This window comes from Caenorhabditis briggsae, assembly GCF_000004555.2.
Source record: "Caenorhabditis briggsae complete genome, chrIV, whole genome shotgun sequence".
Lineage (NCBI taxonomy): Eukaryota > Metazoa > Nematoda > Chromadorea > Rhabditida > Rhabditidae > Caenorhabditis > Caenorhabditis briggsae.
In genome coordinates this window covers 15,618,473-15,632,777 of record NC_013487.2, presented here as the reverse complement: position 1 = coordinate 15,632,777, position 14,305 = coordinate 15,618,473, and the positions used below count along the sequence as shown (strand labels likewise).

General features: G+C 34.7%; 1 protein-coding gene across 1 annotated transcript; it reads right to left on the bottom strand.

Annotated features, from left to right (window-relative positions):
* Positions 1 to 6,490: 6,490 nt before the first annotated feature.
* On the bottom strand, positions 6,491 to 9,845 carry CBG23899 (the record flags this gene model as incomplete). Its single annotated transcript, XM_002647073.2, has 4 exons — positions 6,491 to 6,757; positions 7,727 to 7,812; positions 8,505 to 8,655; positions 9,795 to 9,845. 4 exons carry the CDS (start codon positions 9,843 to 9,845, stop codon positions 6,491 to 6,493), a joined length of 555 nt encoding a protein of 184 aa, XP_002647119.2.
* Between the last annotated feature and the right edge of the window lie 4,460 nt (positions 9,846 to 14,305).

Below are 14,305 nucleotides of genomic sequence, written 5' to 3'. Positions count from 1 at the left end.
TGGAATTCTGAATTTCGGAATTTCTGAAATTCTGAATTTCCGAATTTCTGAATTTTCTGGAATTTCTGAATTTCTGAATTTCTGAATTTCTGAATTTCTGAATTTCTGAATTTCTGAATTTCTGAATTTCTGAATTTTGGAATTTCTGCGTTTCTGAATTTCTGAATTTTTGAATTTCCGAATTTCTGAATTTTTGGAATTTCTGAATTTCTGAATTTCAGAATTTCTGAATTTCCGAATTTCCGAATTTTGGATTTTCCGAGTTTCTGAATTTCTGAATTTCTGAATTTCTGAATTTCTGAATTTCCGAATTTCCGAATTTTGGAATTTCCGAGTTTCTGAATTTCTGAATTTCTGAATTTCTGAATTTTTGAATTTCTGAATTTCTGAGTTTCCGAATTTCTGAATTTTCTGGAATTTCTGAATTTCTGAATTTCTGAATTTCTGAATTTCCGAATTTCTGAATTTTTGGAATTTCTGAATTTTTGAATTTCTGAATTTCTGAATTTCTGAATTTCTGAATTTCTGAATTTCTGAATTTCTGAATTTCTGAATTTTTGGAATTTCTGAACTTCTGAATTTCTGAATTTCTGAATTTCTGAATTTCGGAATTTCTGAATTTCTGAATTTCTGAATTTCTGAATTTTGGAATTTCTGCGTTTCTGAATTTCTGAATTTTTGAATTTTTGGAATTCTGAATTTCTGAACTTCTGAATTTCTGAATTTCGGAATTTCTGAATTTCTGAATTTCTGAATTTCTGAATTTCTGAATTTCTGAATTTCCGAATTTCCGAATTTTGGAATTTCCGAGTTTCTGAATTTCTGAATTTCTGAATTTTTGAATTTCAAAAATATCTGAAAATTTAAAAAAACTAAGAAAGATCGAAATTAAAAAAAATAATTTCCCAAAAATTTGAATTTTTCAGAATTTTTGAATTTCTGAATTCTCGGAATTTCTGAATTTCGGAATTTCTGAAATTCTGAATTTCCGAATTTCTGAATTTTCTGGAATTTCTGAATTTCTGAATTTCTGAATTTCTGAATTTTTGAATTTCTGAATTTCTGAATTTCTGAACTTCTGAATTTCTGAATTTCGGAATTTCTGAATTTCTGAATTTCTGAATTTCTGAATTTCTGAATTTCTGAATTTCTGAATTTCTGAATTTCTGAATTTCTGAATTTCTGAATTTTGGAATTTCTGCGTTTCTGAATTTCTGAATTTTTGAATTTCTGAATTTCTGAATTTCTGAACTTCTGAATTTCTGAATTTCTGAATTTCCGAATTTCCGAATTTTGGAATTTCCGAGTTTCTGAATTTCTGAATTTTTGAATTTCTGAATTTCTGAGTTTCTGAATTTTCTGGAATTTCTGAATTTCTGAATTTCTGAATTTCTGAATTTCTGAATTTCTGAATTTTTGGAATTTCTGAACTTCTGAATTTCTGAATTTCTGAATTTCTGAATTTCTGAATTTCTGAATTTCTGAATTTCTGAATTTTTGGAATTTCTGAACTTCTGAATTTCTGAATTTCTGAATTTCTGAATTTTTGAATTTCTGAATTTCTGAGTTTCTGAATTTTCTGGAATTTCTGAATTTCTGAATTTCTGAATTTCTGAATTTCTGAATTTCTGAATTTCTGAATTTTTGGAATTTCTGAACTTCTGAATTTCTGAATTTCTGAATTTCTGAATTTTTGAATTTCTGAATTTCTGAATTTCTGAATTTCTGAATTTTTGAATTTCTGAATTTTTGAATTTCTGAATTTCTGAATTTCTGAACTTCTGAATTTCTGAATTTCGGAATTTCTGAATTTCTGAATTTCTGAATTTCTGAATTTTTGAATTTTTGAATTTCTGAATTTCTGAATTTCTGAATTTCTGAATTTTTGAATTTCTGAATTTTTGAATTTCTGAATTTCTGAGTTTCTGAATTTTCTGGAATTTCTGAATTTCTGAATTTCTGAATTTCTGAATTTCTGAACTTCTGAATTTCTGAATTTCGGAATTTCTGAATTTCTGAATTTCTGAATTTCTGAATTTTTGAATTTTTGAATTTCTGAATTTTTGAATTTTTGAATTTCTGAATTTCTGAATTTCTGAATTTCTGAATTTTTGAATTTCTGAATTTTTGAATTTCTGAATTTCTGAATTTCTGAATTTTTGGAATTTCTGAACTTCTGAATTTCTGAATTTCTGAATTTCTGAATTTCTGAATTTCTGAATTTTTGGAATTTCTGAACTTCTGAATTTCTGAATTTATGAATTTCTGAATTTCGGAATTTCTGAATTTCTGAATTTCTGAATTTCTGAATTTTTGAATTTCTGAATTTCTGAATTTCTGAATTTTTGGAATTCAGAAAAATCCAAAAATAGAAAATTTTTCATCTGTTTTCGACAAATCCAAAAAAAGTTTTTTTTCAATTTTTTCTGTGTGACAAGGGAAGGGAAAAAATAGAAAAATAGGGAAAAAAACGAGGGGAAAAATGAGAGAAAACCAGATTTTTTTCGACGACAAACACACAAATTTTTCCTCTTTTTCGTTCTGAAAAAAAAATGAAAAAAAAAGATTAGTGGGAATTTTTTTTTGGAAAAATAAAAATTTTTGAAGTGGAAAAAAACTGAAAAATAAATTCTAGAATAACAGAATATTGCTCAAAAAAATAGTGAAAAAAATTTCGAAATTTTAGATTTTCGGTGCCTTTTAGGCAATCTGAAAATTCTCGAAAATTTGGGCTTTTCAGCTTAAAAAATGTGAAAAATTCGGAAATTTAACTTTTCCAATTTGTTCTAGATTATCTCAGTTACTGTAAAAGATATCAAAAAGTTGTCAACTGATAAAATGTTATTGATAGTACGATTAACATTTCATCAGTTGACCACTTCTTGATAGCTCTCACAGTAACCAAGATAATTGAGTTCAAAAGTTTATCAGTCTAGCCAGTAATAAAATAAGTTTGTTAAGTTTGAGCTCATATCTCGCTTCCTGTTTAAGATAGCAAAACGTTGTCAACTAATAAAATGTTTATCTTATTATCAGCTACATTTTATCAGTTGACCACTTTTTGATATCTTTTACAGTAACCGAGATATTTGAACTCAAATTTAATGATAACTGAGCACGTGAAATAAGGGATGCAAAGCTAGAGATGTTTCAACTAGTTTTCTTTTAACTTTTAACAAACTAGTATATCAAAATACAAATGTTATACCATTTTGCTGAACTTAACATTAGCTACAATTTGCAATTTAGCTCAATCAAAATGATCAATTTTGAAGGAAGTTACAAGCTAAAGTGCAATGCGCATACCGGACAGCTCAATTATCTCAGTTCCTATAAGAGATAACAAACAATTTTCAACTGATAAAATGTTTATCATAATCTGAGAAGTCCTTTATCAGTTTACCACTTTTTGATATCTCCTACAGTAACCGAGATATAGAGGCTCAAAGAAAACAGTTTGAGGGGGGGTCTTGCCGCCCACTTGTCCACTTTTAGCTAATTTATCTCGGTTACTGTAGGAGATATCAAAAAGTTGTTAACTGATCAAATATTGCTGGTATTATGATAAACATTTTATCAGTTGACAACTTTTTGATATCTCTTACAGTATCCGAGATACTTGAGTTCAAAGAACAGTGTCATTCTACTATCGAGCGTTGTGGGGCTGGCGTTGCCTCCACTTTGACCCAGTTTATCTTGGTTACTGTAACAGCTATCAAGAAGTTGTTGTCTGATAAAATGCTAGTGATAATATGATAAACATTTCATCAGTTGACCACTTTTTGATATCACTTACAGTAACCGAGACATTTGAGCTCAAAGTTTGCCAGCATCAAAGTCAGTCTAGCCAGTGATAAAAAATGACGTCAACTTTGAGCTTATATATCTCGCTTCCTGTGAAAGATATCAAAAAGTTGTCAACTGATAAAATATTGGTAATATTGTGATAAACATTTTATCAGTCGACCAATTTTTGATATCTCTTACAGTAACCGAGATAATTGAGTTCAAAGTGAGCTAGCTCAGTACTTTTTGACTTTTGGATTTTTTTTGGATTTTTTAAAACTATTTTTCAGAGGTATGTAAAAAAACCAGTTTTTATTTTATATAGAAACATAAAACTACAAATTGTGGCATTTTAAAAATTTTTGGCGTGGGGGGGGGGGGCGTAATACGAAAAATATGGGGGAAAACAGGGAAAAGTGGGGAGAAATGAAAGGGGTATTTGCGAATCGAAAATCGAGAGAAATTCGAAATGAACAGAGACGAGAGAGTGTGTGAAACAAAGAGAGTGGGCAGAGAAATGAGAGAAAAAACGGGGGAAAAGGGGAATTTTCGACACACGAAAAGCAGCATTTTCGGATCGGGAAAAACGAGAAAATATGAGGACAGAAAGAATTTCGGAAATTTTAGATGTGTATGCATTAGAAATTGTGTTTGAGCTTTTTGAGAAAAATTGAATTTTTTCTGAAATTTTTTTTTTCAAAAATTCGAAAAATTCCAAAAAATTTTTTTTTTCAAATTTTCATTATTCAAATAGTTTTTGTGTTTTTATGATTTTCAGACGATTTCAGGCCGTGATATCAATTTTTAGCGGATTCGGAAGATTTTGAATTTTTTGAAAAAATTAGAAAATTTCAAAAAAAATGTTTTTTGGATTTTCAATATTTTGAAATTTTTGCAATAGTTTTATGATTCCCATGCGATTTCAGGTCGTCATATCGATTTTTAGTGAAATTGGACCATTTTGAAATTTTCGGATTTTTTTTTTGAAAAACGCTGAAATTTCAAAAAAAAAATTTTTTTCAGATTTCCATTTTTTCTAATAGTTTTTTGTATTTTTCTGATTTTCAGCCAGTTTGAGGTCGTTATATTGATTTTTAGCAGAATTGGAGCCTTTTGAAAATTTCGGAACTTTTTTTTTCAAAAATTCAAAAAATTCCAAAAAAATTTTTTTTCAAATTTTCATTATTCAAATAGTTTTTTGTGTTTTTATGATTTTCAGACGATTTCAGGCCGTGATATCAATTTTTAGCGGATTCGGAAGATTTTGAATTTTTCCAAAAAATTTCAAAAATTACAATTTTTTCAAAAATTTTAAATTTCCCGAAATTTTTTTTTGGATTTTCAATTTTTCGAAATTTCTCAGAAAGATTCATGATTTCCAGACCACATCCGGTCGTCATATCGATTTTTATCGAAATTGGAGCATTTTGTATTTTTTCAAAATTCAAAAAAAAGCTTGGTCCCAAAAAGTTTCGAAATTTCAAAAAAAATTTCCTCTAAAAACTCAATTTCACCGCTATTCTATACTTTTCCATCTATTTTCCATTCAAAAACCGTATTTTTGAGCGATATGTGCATTTTGTCGTAAAGTTCGGTGTTTCGGTTTTGTGTGTGCACACAATCGGCGCTACAGTAACCCGAAAACCCGAAAATGAGAGTTAGAGACGCAAAGAAGTGCATTCCAGGGTAGATTCTGATAGTGAACTCGGATTTGATATCGAAATTTCATGAAAAACAAGGAAAATTAGGAAAAACCTGGTTTTTTTCAATTTTTGAGCTTAAAAATGAGCAAAAAATTCCATTTTTCTAAAAAACCACCGATTCTAGGCAATTTTCACCACAAAATTTGAGTTTTTCTCACTTTTTTACTCCTAAAAACCGTATTTTTGAGCGATTTGTGCATTTTGTCGTAAAGTTCGGTGTTTCGGTTTAGTGTTCGCACAGAATCGGCGCTACAGTAACCCGAAAACCCGAAATTGAGAGCTAGAGACGCAGAAAAGCGCCATCGAGAGTAAATTTTGATGGGGAATCCGAATTTGACAATGAAATCCTTCAAAAACTTCCAGAAAATCCGAAAAATCTAAAAAAAAACAGTTTATTTTTGAAAGAATTTTATTTTCCGGAATTTCCAGAATTTTCAAACATTTTCCACTGCAAAATTCGTGTTTCCCATCCATTTTTACTCCTAAAATGTCTATTTTTGAGCGATTTGTGCATTTCGTCGTAAGGTTCGGTGTTTCGGTGCGGTGTTTGCACACAATCGGCGCTACAGTAATCCAAAACCTCAAAATTGACAGTTAGAGACGCAGAAAAGTGGGTCTTAGGGTAGTTTTTGATGGGAAATTCGAATTTTTGAATTTTATAGTCGAATTTCACAGTTTTCGGGGTCGTATGGATTCATTCATTAATCATAATTAAAATTAAAAATTACGGGGGGTAATTAATTTTTTCAGATGGAAATTTTAAAAAAAGGAAGGATGGCAGGAACCGTAGTAAAGAACAATCGAAGGAAGCGGCTGAGAGGGGGCTACAACAGGAATCGGGGAATTTTTAAAAATCAATAAAAAATCGATAAATCGGTCAGAAATTGGGGGAAAATAGGGGGAAAAAAGAGCCAAAAATTTCAGATTTTCAGCACATTTTAAGCCAAATTCACTTAAAATCAGAATTTCCGGCTCATTTTTCCTCAAATTTCAATTCAAAATTATTGCTTATGCTGCTCTGCTCCTGCTCCTGCTCCAGTATTGATGACCTTAATCTGAATGGGACGTGCTCCCTCCTGTTTTGGCTCCGGAGCCTTCGCGTCGATGGTCAAGTGTCCGTCGGCGGTGAGTTGTGATTGAACACTCTCTGGTGGCACCGCCTTTGGCAACGGGAAACGACGTTTGAATGTCGATTCGATGGTACCGTAGGTGTCCTCCTTCTCTCCGTGCGATCCTTCGACGATTATCGATTGATCGATTACAGTAACCTGGAAAATGATGAGAATTTAGGCTAAAATTGGGCGAAAATCGGGTCTAAAACAGTCAAAAATGGTCTTAAAATAGTCAGAAATCCGTCAAAAACGTACAAACTCCAAAATATTCCAAAAATTATGCCTAATTTAGGCTGAATTCAGGCCATTTTTGACCCTAGTAGGGTGATTTTCGACTATTTAGAACCATTTTCAGGCGCTGTTAGGTCGTTTTAGGCCATTTTCAGACTAATTTTGAGTCATTTTCAGTCATTTTTTGGCTCATATTGGCTCATTTAAAGCTGATTTCTACCCCCCCCATTTTCAGTGTAGTTTTTGGTCAATTTTTTTAGGTCGTTTTCAGTAATTTTTTGCCGATTTTGGATCATTTTCAGGCCGCTTTAGGCCATTTGCAGACCAGATTTTTGAAATAATTTCAGTGTAGTTTTTGGTCCATTTTAGGTCGTTTAAGTCGTTTTCCGTCAATTTTTTTTCGTCAATTTTAGACCATTTCCGATTATTTCAAGTCGTTTTTAGTCAATTTTAGGTCGCTTTTTTCGGCATTTTTCAGCATAAAATAGCCTAAATTAGGGGTAGAAACGTGTAGAAAAATACTCCAAAATGAGTCTGAATTTTCGCTATTTTTGTATTATAACTTTTCAGGCGGATTACTGCAGTTTTTAGCTCGAAAAAAAAGTGATTTTAGACCATTGGCCCTGATTTAGGCTTTTTTATTATATACTTTTTTATATAAATCGAGCCAAAAAGTGTCCTAAAATGGCTTAAACCTCTTCAGTCCGTTTTAGGCCGTTTGAGACCAAGTTTTGATTATTTTCAGTCGTTTTCAACCAATTTTAAGGTCATTTTTAGTCAATTTTGACCTAAGACAGCCTAAATTAGGTCTAAAAACGTTCAAAAATGGTCCAAAAGGAGCCAATTTTCGCTATTTTTTAATCTAAAAACTACAGTAACCGCAAAGTACGGTACCTTCAACGAGTCGGCGTCATACTTGGAGACGTCCAAAACCGCATGGAAGCTGGTGTTGGTGACGCGGATCGATGTGATGTTGCCGGCTGAAACATGGAATTTATTGATTTATTGATTTTCAGAGCCAAAATTTCAGCTTTTTTCAGTTTTTAAGCCTTAAAGTCTAATTTTTGGGTCAATTTAGGCTGAAAATCTTGATTTTTGGGTCATTTTCAACCCGAAATCCCCATTTTTAGGATCATTTTCAGTCTAAAAATCCGATTTTAAGGCTTATTTTCAGCCAAAATTGCTCATTTAAGGGCCGTTTTCAACACAAAATCCCCATTTTAAAATGTCATTTCCAAGTCATTTCGAACGCAAAAAGTCGATTTTCAGATCATTTTCAAGCAAGAGCCCAATTTCAGAGTGATTTTCAGCCAAAATTGCTTATTTAAGGGTCATTTTAAGCCCAAAACATGCAATTTTGGGTCATTGTTACGCCCAAATTGAATTTTAAGAGTCATTTTAACTCTAAAATACGATTTTAAGGCTCATTTTCAACAAAAATTGCTCATTTCAGGGCCATTTTAGACTTTAAAAACATGAGTTCAGGGTCTTTTTTAACCCGAAAATTCGGTTTTTGGGTCATTTTCAACCCAAACCCCAATTTTAAGGGTCATTTTCAGCCAATATTTCTCATTTAAGGGTCATTTTAAGCCCAAAACATGCAATTTTGGGTCATTTTGACCCCCCAAATTCAATTTTTAAGGTAGTTTTCAGCCAAAATTTCAGCGCTTACTCTGAGTTCCAACGACGGATGGGCTGGAAATTGCGAGATTCGGAAAGTTGGACAACATCGATGAGTGGATGTTTCCAATGTCTGGAATTCCTGGAAGAGCCGTGTGCGTCTGAGTGGTGACACGAATGTTTGGAGATCCCTCCTCGACCACCTGGAAATGCAGATTTTCAGACATTTTCAGACGATTTTCAGCTATTTTAAAGCGAACAAATCGACTTTTTGAGCCCAAAAACTCCTAATTTCATCATTTTTTAGTCAATTTTCAACCATTTTCAGCAATTTTCAGACTTTTCAAGCTATTTTTTAAGCTGAAAATCTCAAAATTTGAGCTATTTTCAGTCGTTTTTTGAGGCCAAAACTCCAAATTCTTCGAAATTTCCTTTTTTTGGAACCAAAATCAGTAGTTTATGGGTGACAAGAGTGAGATAGACCGTCTCGTGGGACCACTTTTCGCGAAAAAAAAAGGATTTTGTGACCAAAAAAACTTTTTTGGGACACTTTTTGTCAATTTTTTGAAAGAAATTGAGCCAAAATAGCTCTAAAATGCTTAAAATCGATCTAAAACTGAGCCAAAAATGGTTTAAAAAGACTCAAATGACCCAAAAGTGGCAATTTTTCAGTAATTTTGGGTCAATTTAAGCCAATTTTTGACGTTTTAGAGCCATTTTTGGCTCATTTCTCGGTAATTTTGGGGTCGATTTCAGCCAAATTTGGAGCCTTTTAGAGCTTTTTTGCTAGATTTTTCATCGATTCTAGGTTCATTTTCGCATTTAAAAGATCTAAAAATGCTAAAAATTGACCCAAAATTACTGGAAAATGGCCAATTTAGCGTCATTTGAGCAAATTGAACTACTTTCGGCTCATTTTAGGTCATTTTTAGCCATTTTCGAGCTATTTTTGGCTCATTTTTCATCGATTTTTGCTGATTTCGAGCCTTTTTAGAGCATTTTTGCCTGATTATTCATCGATTCTAGGTCCATTTCCCTATTCAAAAGCTCTAAAAATGCTAAAAATTGTCCCAAAATTACTGGAAAATGGCCAATTTATAGTCATTTGGGTCTATAGAGCCATTTTTGGCTCATCTCCCGGTAATTTTGGGTCAATTTCAGCCAGATGTAGGCCTTTTAGAGCTGTTTTGGCTCATTTTTCATAGAAATATGCTCATTTTTTGGCTATTTTTCCTCGATTTTGGGTCAATTTTCGCCTATTTTGAGTGATTTTTCTCGATTTATCAGCTTTCTGACCTATTTTTTTCAGCTTTTTCAGCGAGCTCTACAGTACCACACTCACCTTCTTCTCATAGGTCCTATTATAGGAGCTGGTGGTGTTGAACGTCGCCATATTGTTGTTCTGTTGATGATGACTGGTCGAGCGAGCTCTGAGTTTTTCAAATCGTTCCGAGATTTCAGCCAAGTCTTTCGGCATTTGTGTAGGAATTGTAGTTTGGGGGGTGGTTGGAGTGGGCGTGGCCATTTTTATGGTCAAAAATGAAGGATTGCAAGATTTTTGGACAAAAAATAAGTGCTGGAGTACTGTAGAAGACGATTTTGGGTCGGAAAAATGGGACTTTTAGGGTCAAATTTGGTTAGAAATAAAGATTTTTGGACCAAATTTAGTGCTAGAGTACTGTAGAATAGACGATTTTGAAGCTCAAAAAATGACCCAAAACTTGTTTTTTCCAGGTCAAATCTGGTCTAGGGCTCTTGTAGCGAATAAAGCTCGATTTTCAGCGTTTTTAGAGCTGGAATATCGCTCGAAAATGCTAGATTCAGTAGCGAGTAAATGGATTGGCTCCAGAAGTCGAGAATAACCCAAAAATCGAAATTTTGGGGTCAAATTGGGTCTAGAATGGCGTAGAGGGCTCCAGAAGTGAATATAGCTTGATTTTCAGCGTTTTTCGAGTCTAAAAATCGCCAGAAAATGGGATTTTTCGGGTCAGATCGATTTTCAGCGTTTTTAAAGCTGAAAAGTCGTCCAAAAATGAGGGTTCCAGTAGTGAGTAAGTTGATAGTTCCAGAATAATCCAAAAATCGAAACTTTGAGGTCAAAATTGGGTCTAGAATGGCGTAGAGGGCTCCAGAAGTGAATATAGGTCGATTTTCAGCGTTTTTAATGCTAAAAATTCGACTTTTTGAGTTGTGAAAGTGAACCTTTCTTTCACAATGTGTGTGCTCTCTCTATAGGCTCCGCCCCTCCTTCTTTAAATACGCCGTCGTTTTTTCTCTAATTCTCTTTCTCTCGTAAGAGATAAGAAGAAAAAAATGCGATTCGAACATCTGGCACATTGCTTTTGAATCGGATAAAAATGCCGATTTTCCCATTTTCCTGGGGGGTTAAACAAGTCGGAAAACGCCATTTTTAACATAAAAATGACATTTTCCATGTGTTCTTGGCTCATTCTGGCTCATTTTGATGCTCAAAACTCGGCTCAAGGCGTTCTCGAACTTTCTGTCTGTTTGTTTTCTCGAGCCGAGCAGCAGAGCAACAAAGAAAAAACGAGATTTCTCATTTGAGAGATATGGGACATATGTACTAAATATCTCTTTTCCCTCTCAATCCCACACAAAACAGCGGAGGGGATTAAAATGAGTCATCATACGTAGAGATACACATCTTGTGGAGCATTTTAGAGCCTCTATGAGCATCTAGGAGCGTTTTGGAGCATTGATTAGCCACTAGGAGCATTTTAGGGCATCTAGGAGCATTTTAAAATATCTAGAAGCATATCGAAGCATCCAGAAGCATCTAGGAGCATGAAAGAGTCTCTAGGAGCATTTTAGAGTTTCTAGGAGCATCTAGGAGCATGCTGAAGCATCTAGGAGCATCTAGGAGAATGCTGAAAACTCGAAGGGCATTTAGAAGCATCTAGGAGTGTCTATGAGCATTTAGAAGCATTTAGAAGCATTTAGGAGTATCTATCTAGAAGCAGTTAGGAGCATTATAGAGTCTCTAGGAGCATCTAGGAGCATTTTAAGGCATTTAGAAGCAAATGGGAGCATTTTTGAGTATCTAGAAGCGTCTAGAAGCGTCTAGAAGCGTCTTGGAGCATCTGGGAGAATTATAGAATCTCTAGGAGCAATTTGGAGCATTACGGAGCATTCTGAAGCGACTAGGAGAATTTTGGAGCCAATAGATGGATTCTAAGAGTCATAGGGACCAATCAGACGGTATTTCGAGCTCGAAAAGACCATTTTTAGGATCAACTAGTTTAAATATCTCCGAAACCCCTATTAGAAGGGCCCCCAGTGGCTCAGAATGCTCTAAAAGCAAGGCTATACCATTTGTGACGATTCTGGAATCATTTTGGAGTTTTATAACCTATCCAGATGGCATTATATGATTCTGGATGAGTTTCCTGCATCCAATATGCTCCAGAAGCTACTCAGAATGTTCTAGAAGCGTCCAGATGGGTATAGGGTCAAAATCCAAGGTCCTAGTCCAAAAAGCACAAAATCGAGGGTCCTAGGCTTCCAAAGCCTCATTGATACCCTAAAACCTCATATTTTGGTCCAAATTCGTTGAAAATTATTTTCTAGATACTTAGAGAACACTAAAACACACACACACTCACACACAGCTCTTATCAAACTATAAAATCGTCACATCAAAGGGGAAAAAGCAACATTCTAGAGTGCTTTTCTTATCAATAGTGATAGTGTGTACTACGTACGCTAGAGAGTTTCAGATTTTTCTGGAATTTTGGAGGGGAAATTTTAAAAATACAGGTCATTTTGAAGCCACAAAAGGTCCAAAAAGCTGAGAGTTACAGCTAATTTTGAAGCTAGAAATCTGGAATTTCCAGCTTTCTTGGGATAAAATTGAGCTGAAATTTGCAGGTTTTTCGGAAATTTTTCAGCTTCAAAATGAGCAATTTCCCTCAAATTTTTGGGGCACAAACTGCGAAAAAAAAACAACGCTAATAAAAAATTCCAGATTTTCAGCCTGAAAATCGCTAGAAATTCAAAATTTCACTCAAAAAATTTGTTGTGTATGTACACAAACTGTTTATTGGGCAAAAATGGGGAAACGTTTCATATGCTAATACGATTATGATATTTCCAAAAAAAAGGGGAAAATGGAGGAAATATGCAAATTTGGGTATATAACAATGGAGTTTTCAAACGCGTACTCGGAGGGACAAGTTAGGAGCTAAATGGTGGCCTAGAATCCCCAAAAATTGGGTTTCTAGGCCACCAAGCTCAAACCTGCTCAGAAACCTGTTTAGATGGCCTAGCAATTCGGGGTCCTAGGCCACCAATATGGAGGTAACCGAGACATCCAACTGATGGCCTAGAATCCCCAAAAATTGGGTTTCTAGGCCATTAGCTGCAATCCTAGGCAATCATCACTCAAAATGGTTCGTGGAGGTTCATTTTGGTGACCTAGAACCCCTAGAAATCGGGCTATTTGGGTTTCTAGGCCATTTGCTAAATTTCTAGGCGTCCAGAACCCAAATCGATGGATTACCTCCATTTTAATGACCTGGAATACCTACAAATCGAGCTATTTGGGTTCTTAGGCCACTAAGGCGTGCACTAGGCCATAGGAGCTAAATGGTGGCCTAGAATCTCCAAAAGTTGGGTTTCTAGGCCACCAAGCTCAAACAACTCAGAAAAATCTATCTAGATGACTTAGAAATTCAGGATTCTAGGCCACCAATATGGAGGTAACCGAGACATCAAACGAATGGCCTAGAATCCCTAGAAATTGGGTTTCTATGCCATGAGCCGGATTCCCAGTCAATCATAACTCAAAATAACACATGTCCTCTTTTATGGTGGCCTAGAATCTCTAGTCATTTGGGTTTTTCTAGGCCACTAGGTGGATTCCTAGGCCACCATAATCCCAAAATGACATTTGGGGCTTCATTTTGGTGGTCTAGAATCCCCGAAAAGTGGGGTCCTAGGCCACAAAGACGTAATCTAGGCCATTCTGGAGTATTCTAGGGGTGAAAATTGCTCCAAAAATCGCAGGAAAAATTCAAAAAATCCAGTAAATTGAAGAAAGGACTCTTGTTGTATAGAAAATCGGGACCTTCTGCTCTCTTTTATTTTTGTTTTCTTCTCTTCTCTTCTCGCTCCTCGAAGCACCGCCCGCTTTTTCTTTCTCGTTCACAGCAGGTGGTGGTGCCAACTTTTTTCTAATGCTGAGCAATCTCGAAAAAGTGGAGGCGGCGGGGGCAGTTGTTTTTCTAGGTGTCTGTGATGGTCCCTTCTGGAACATAGCACACATAACAGTGATGTCAGATTTGTTGGGAAATTCCATAGATGTGTCCACGTGTCCGGATGTCTAGAAAATTCCAAATTCCTTGAAAATGCCGAATTTTAGTGAGGATTCTGAGGGATTCTGAAGCCCGGGAGTCTGATAATTTCAGATATCTGTGTGTCCAGATGTCCGGATTTACATAAAAATCCTAATTTCTAGGATTTCAAATATCTGGGAGAATAGGTGAAGAATCTTGAGACTGTCAGGAGCCCAGAAGTCTGGAATTTCAGATATCTGTGTGTCCAGATGCCCGGATTTACATAAAAATCCAAATTCCAGAGATATCCTAAAAGATTCTAGGGGACTCTGAAGCCCAGGAGTCTGATAATTTCAGATATTTGTGTGTCCACATGTCCGGATGTCCAGAAAATTCCAAATTTCTTGAAAATGCCGAATTTCAGTGAGGATTCTGTGGAATTCTGAAGCCCAGGCGTCTGATAATTTCAGATATCTGTGTGTCCAGATGTCCGGATTTACATGAAAATCCAAATTTCTGGAGAATACCGAATTTTTGGGAGATTCTGAGGGGTTCTGAA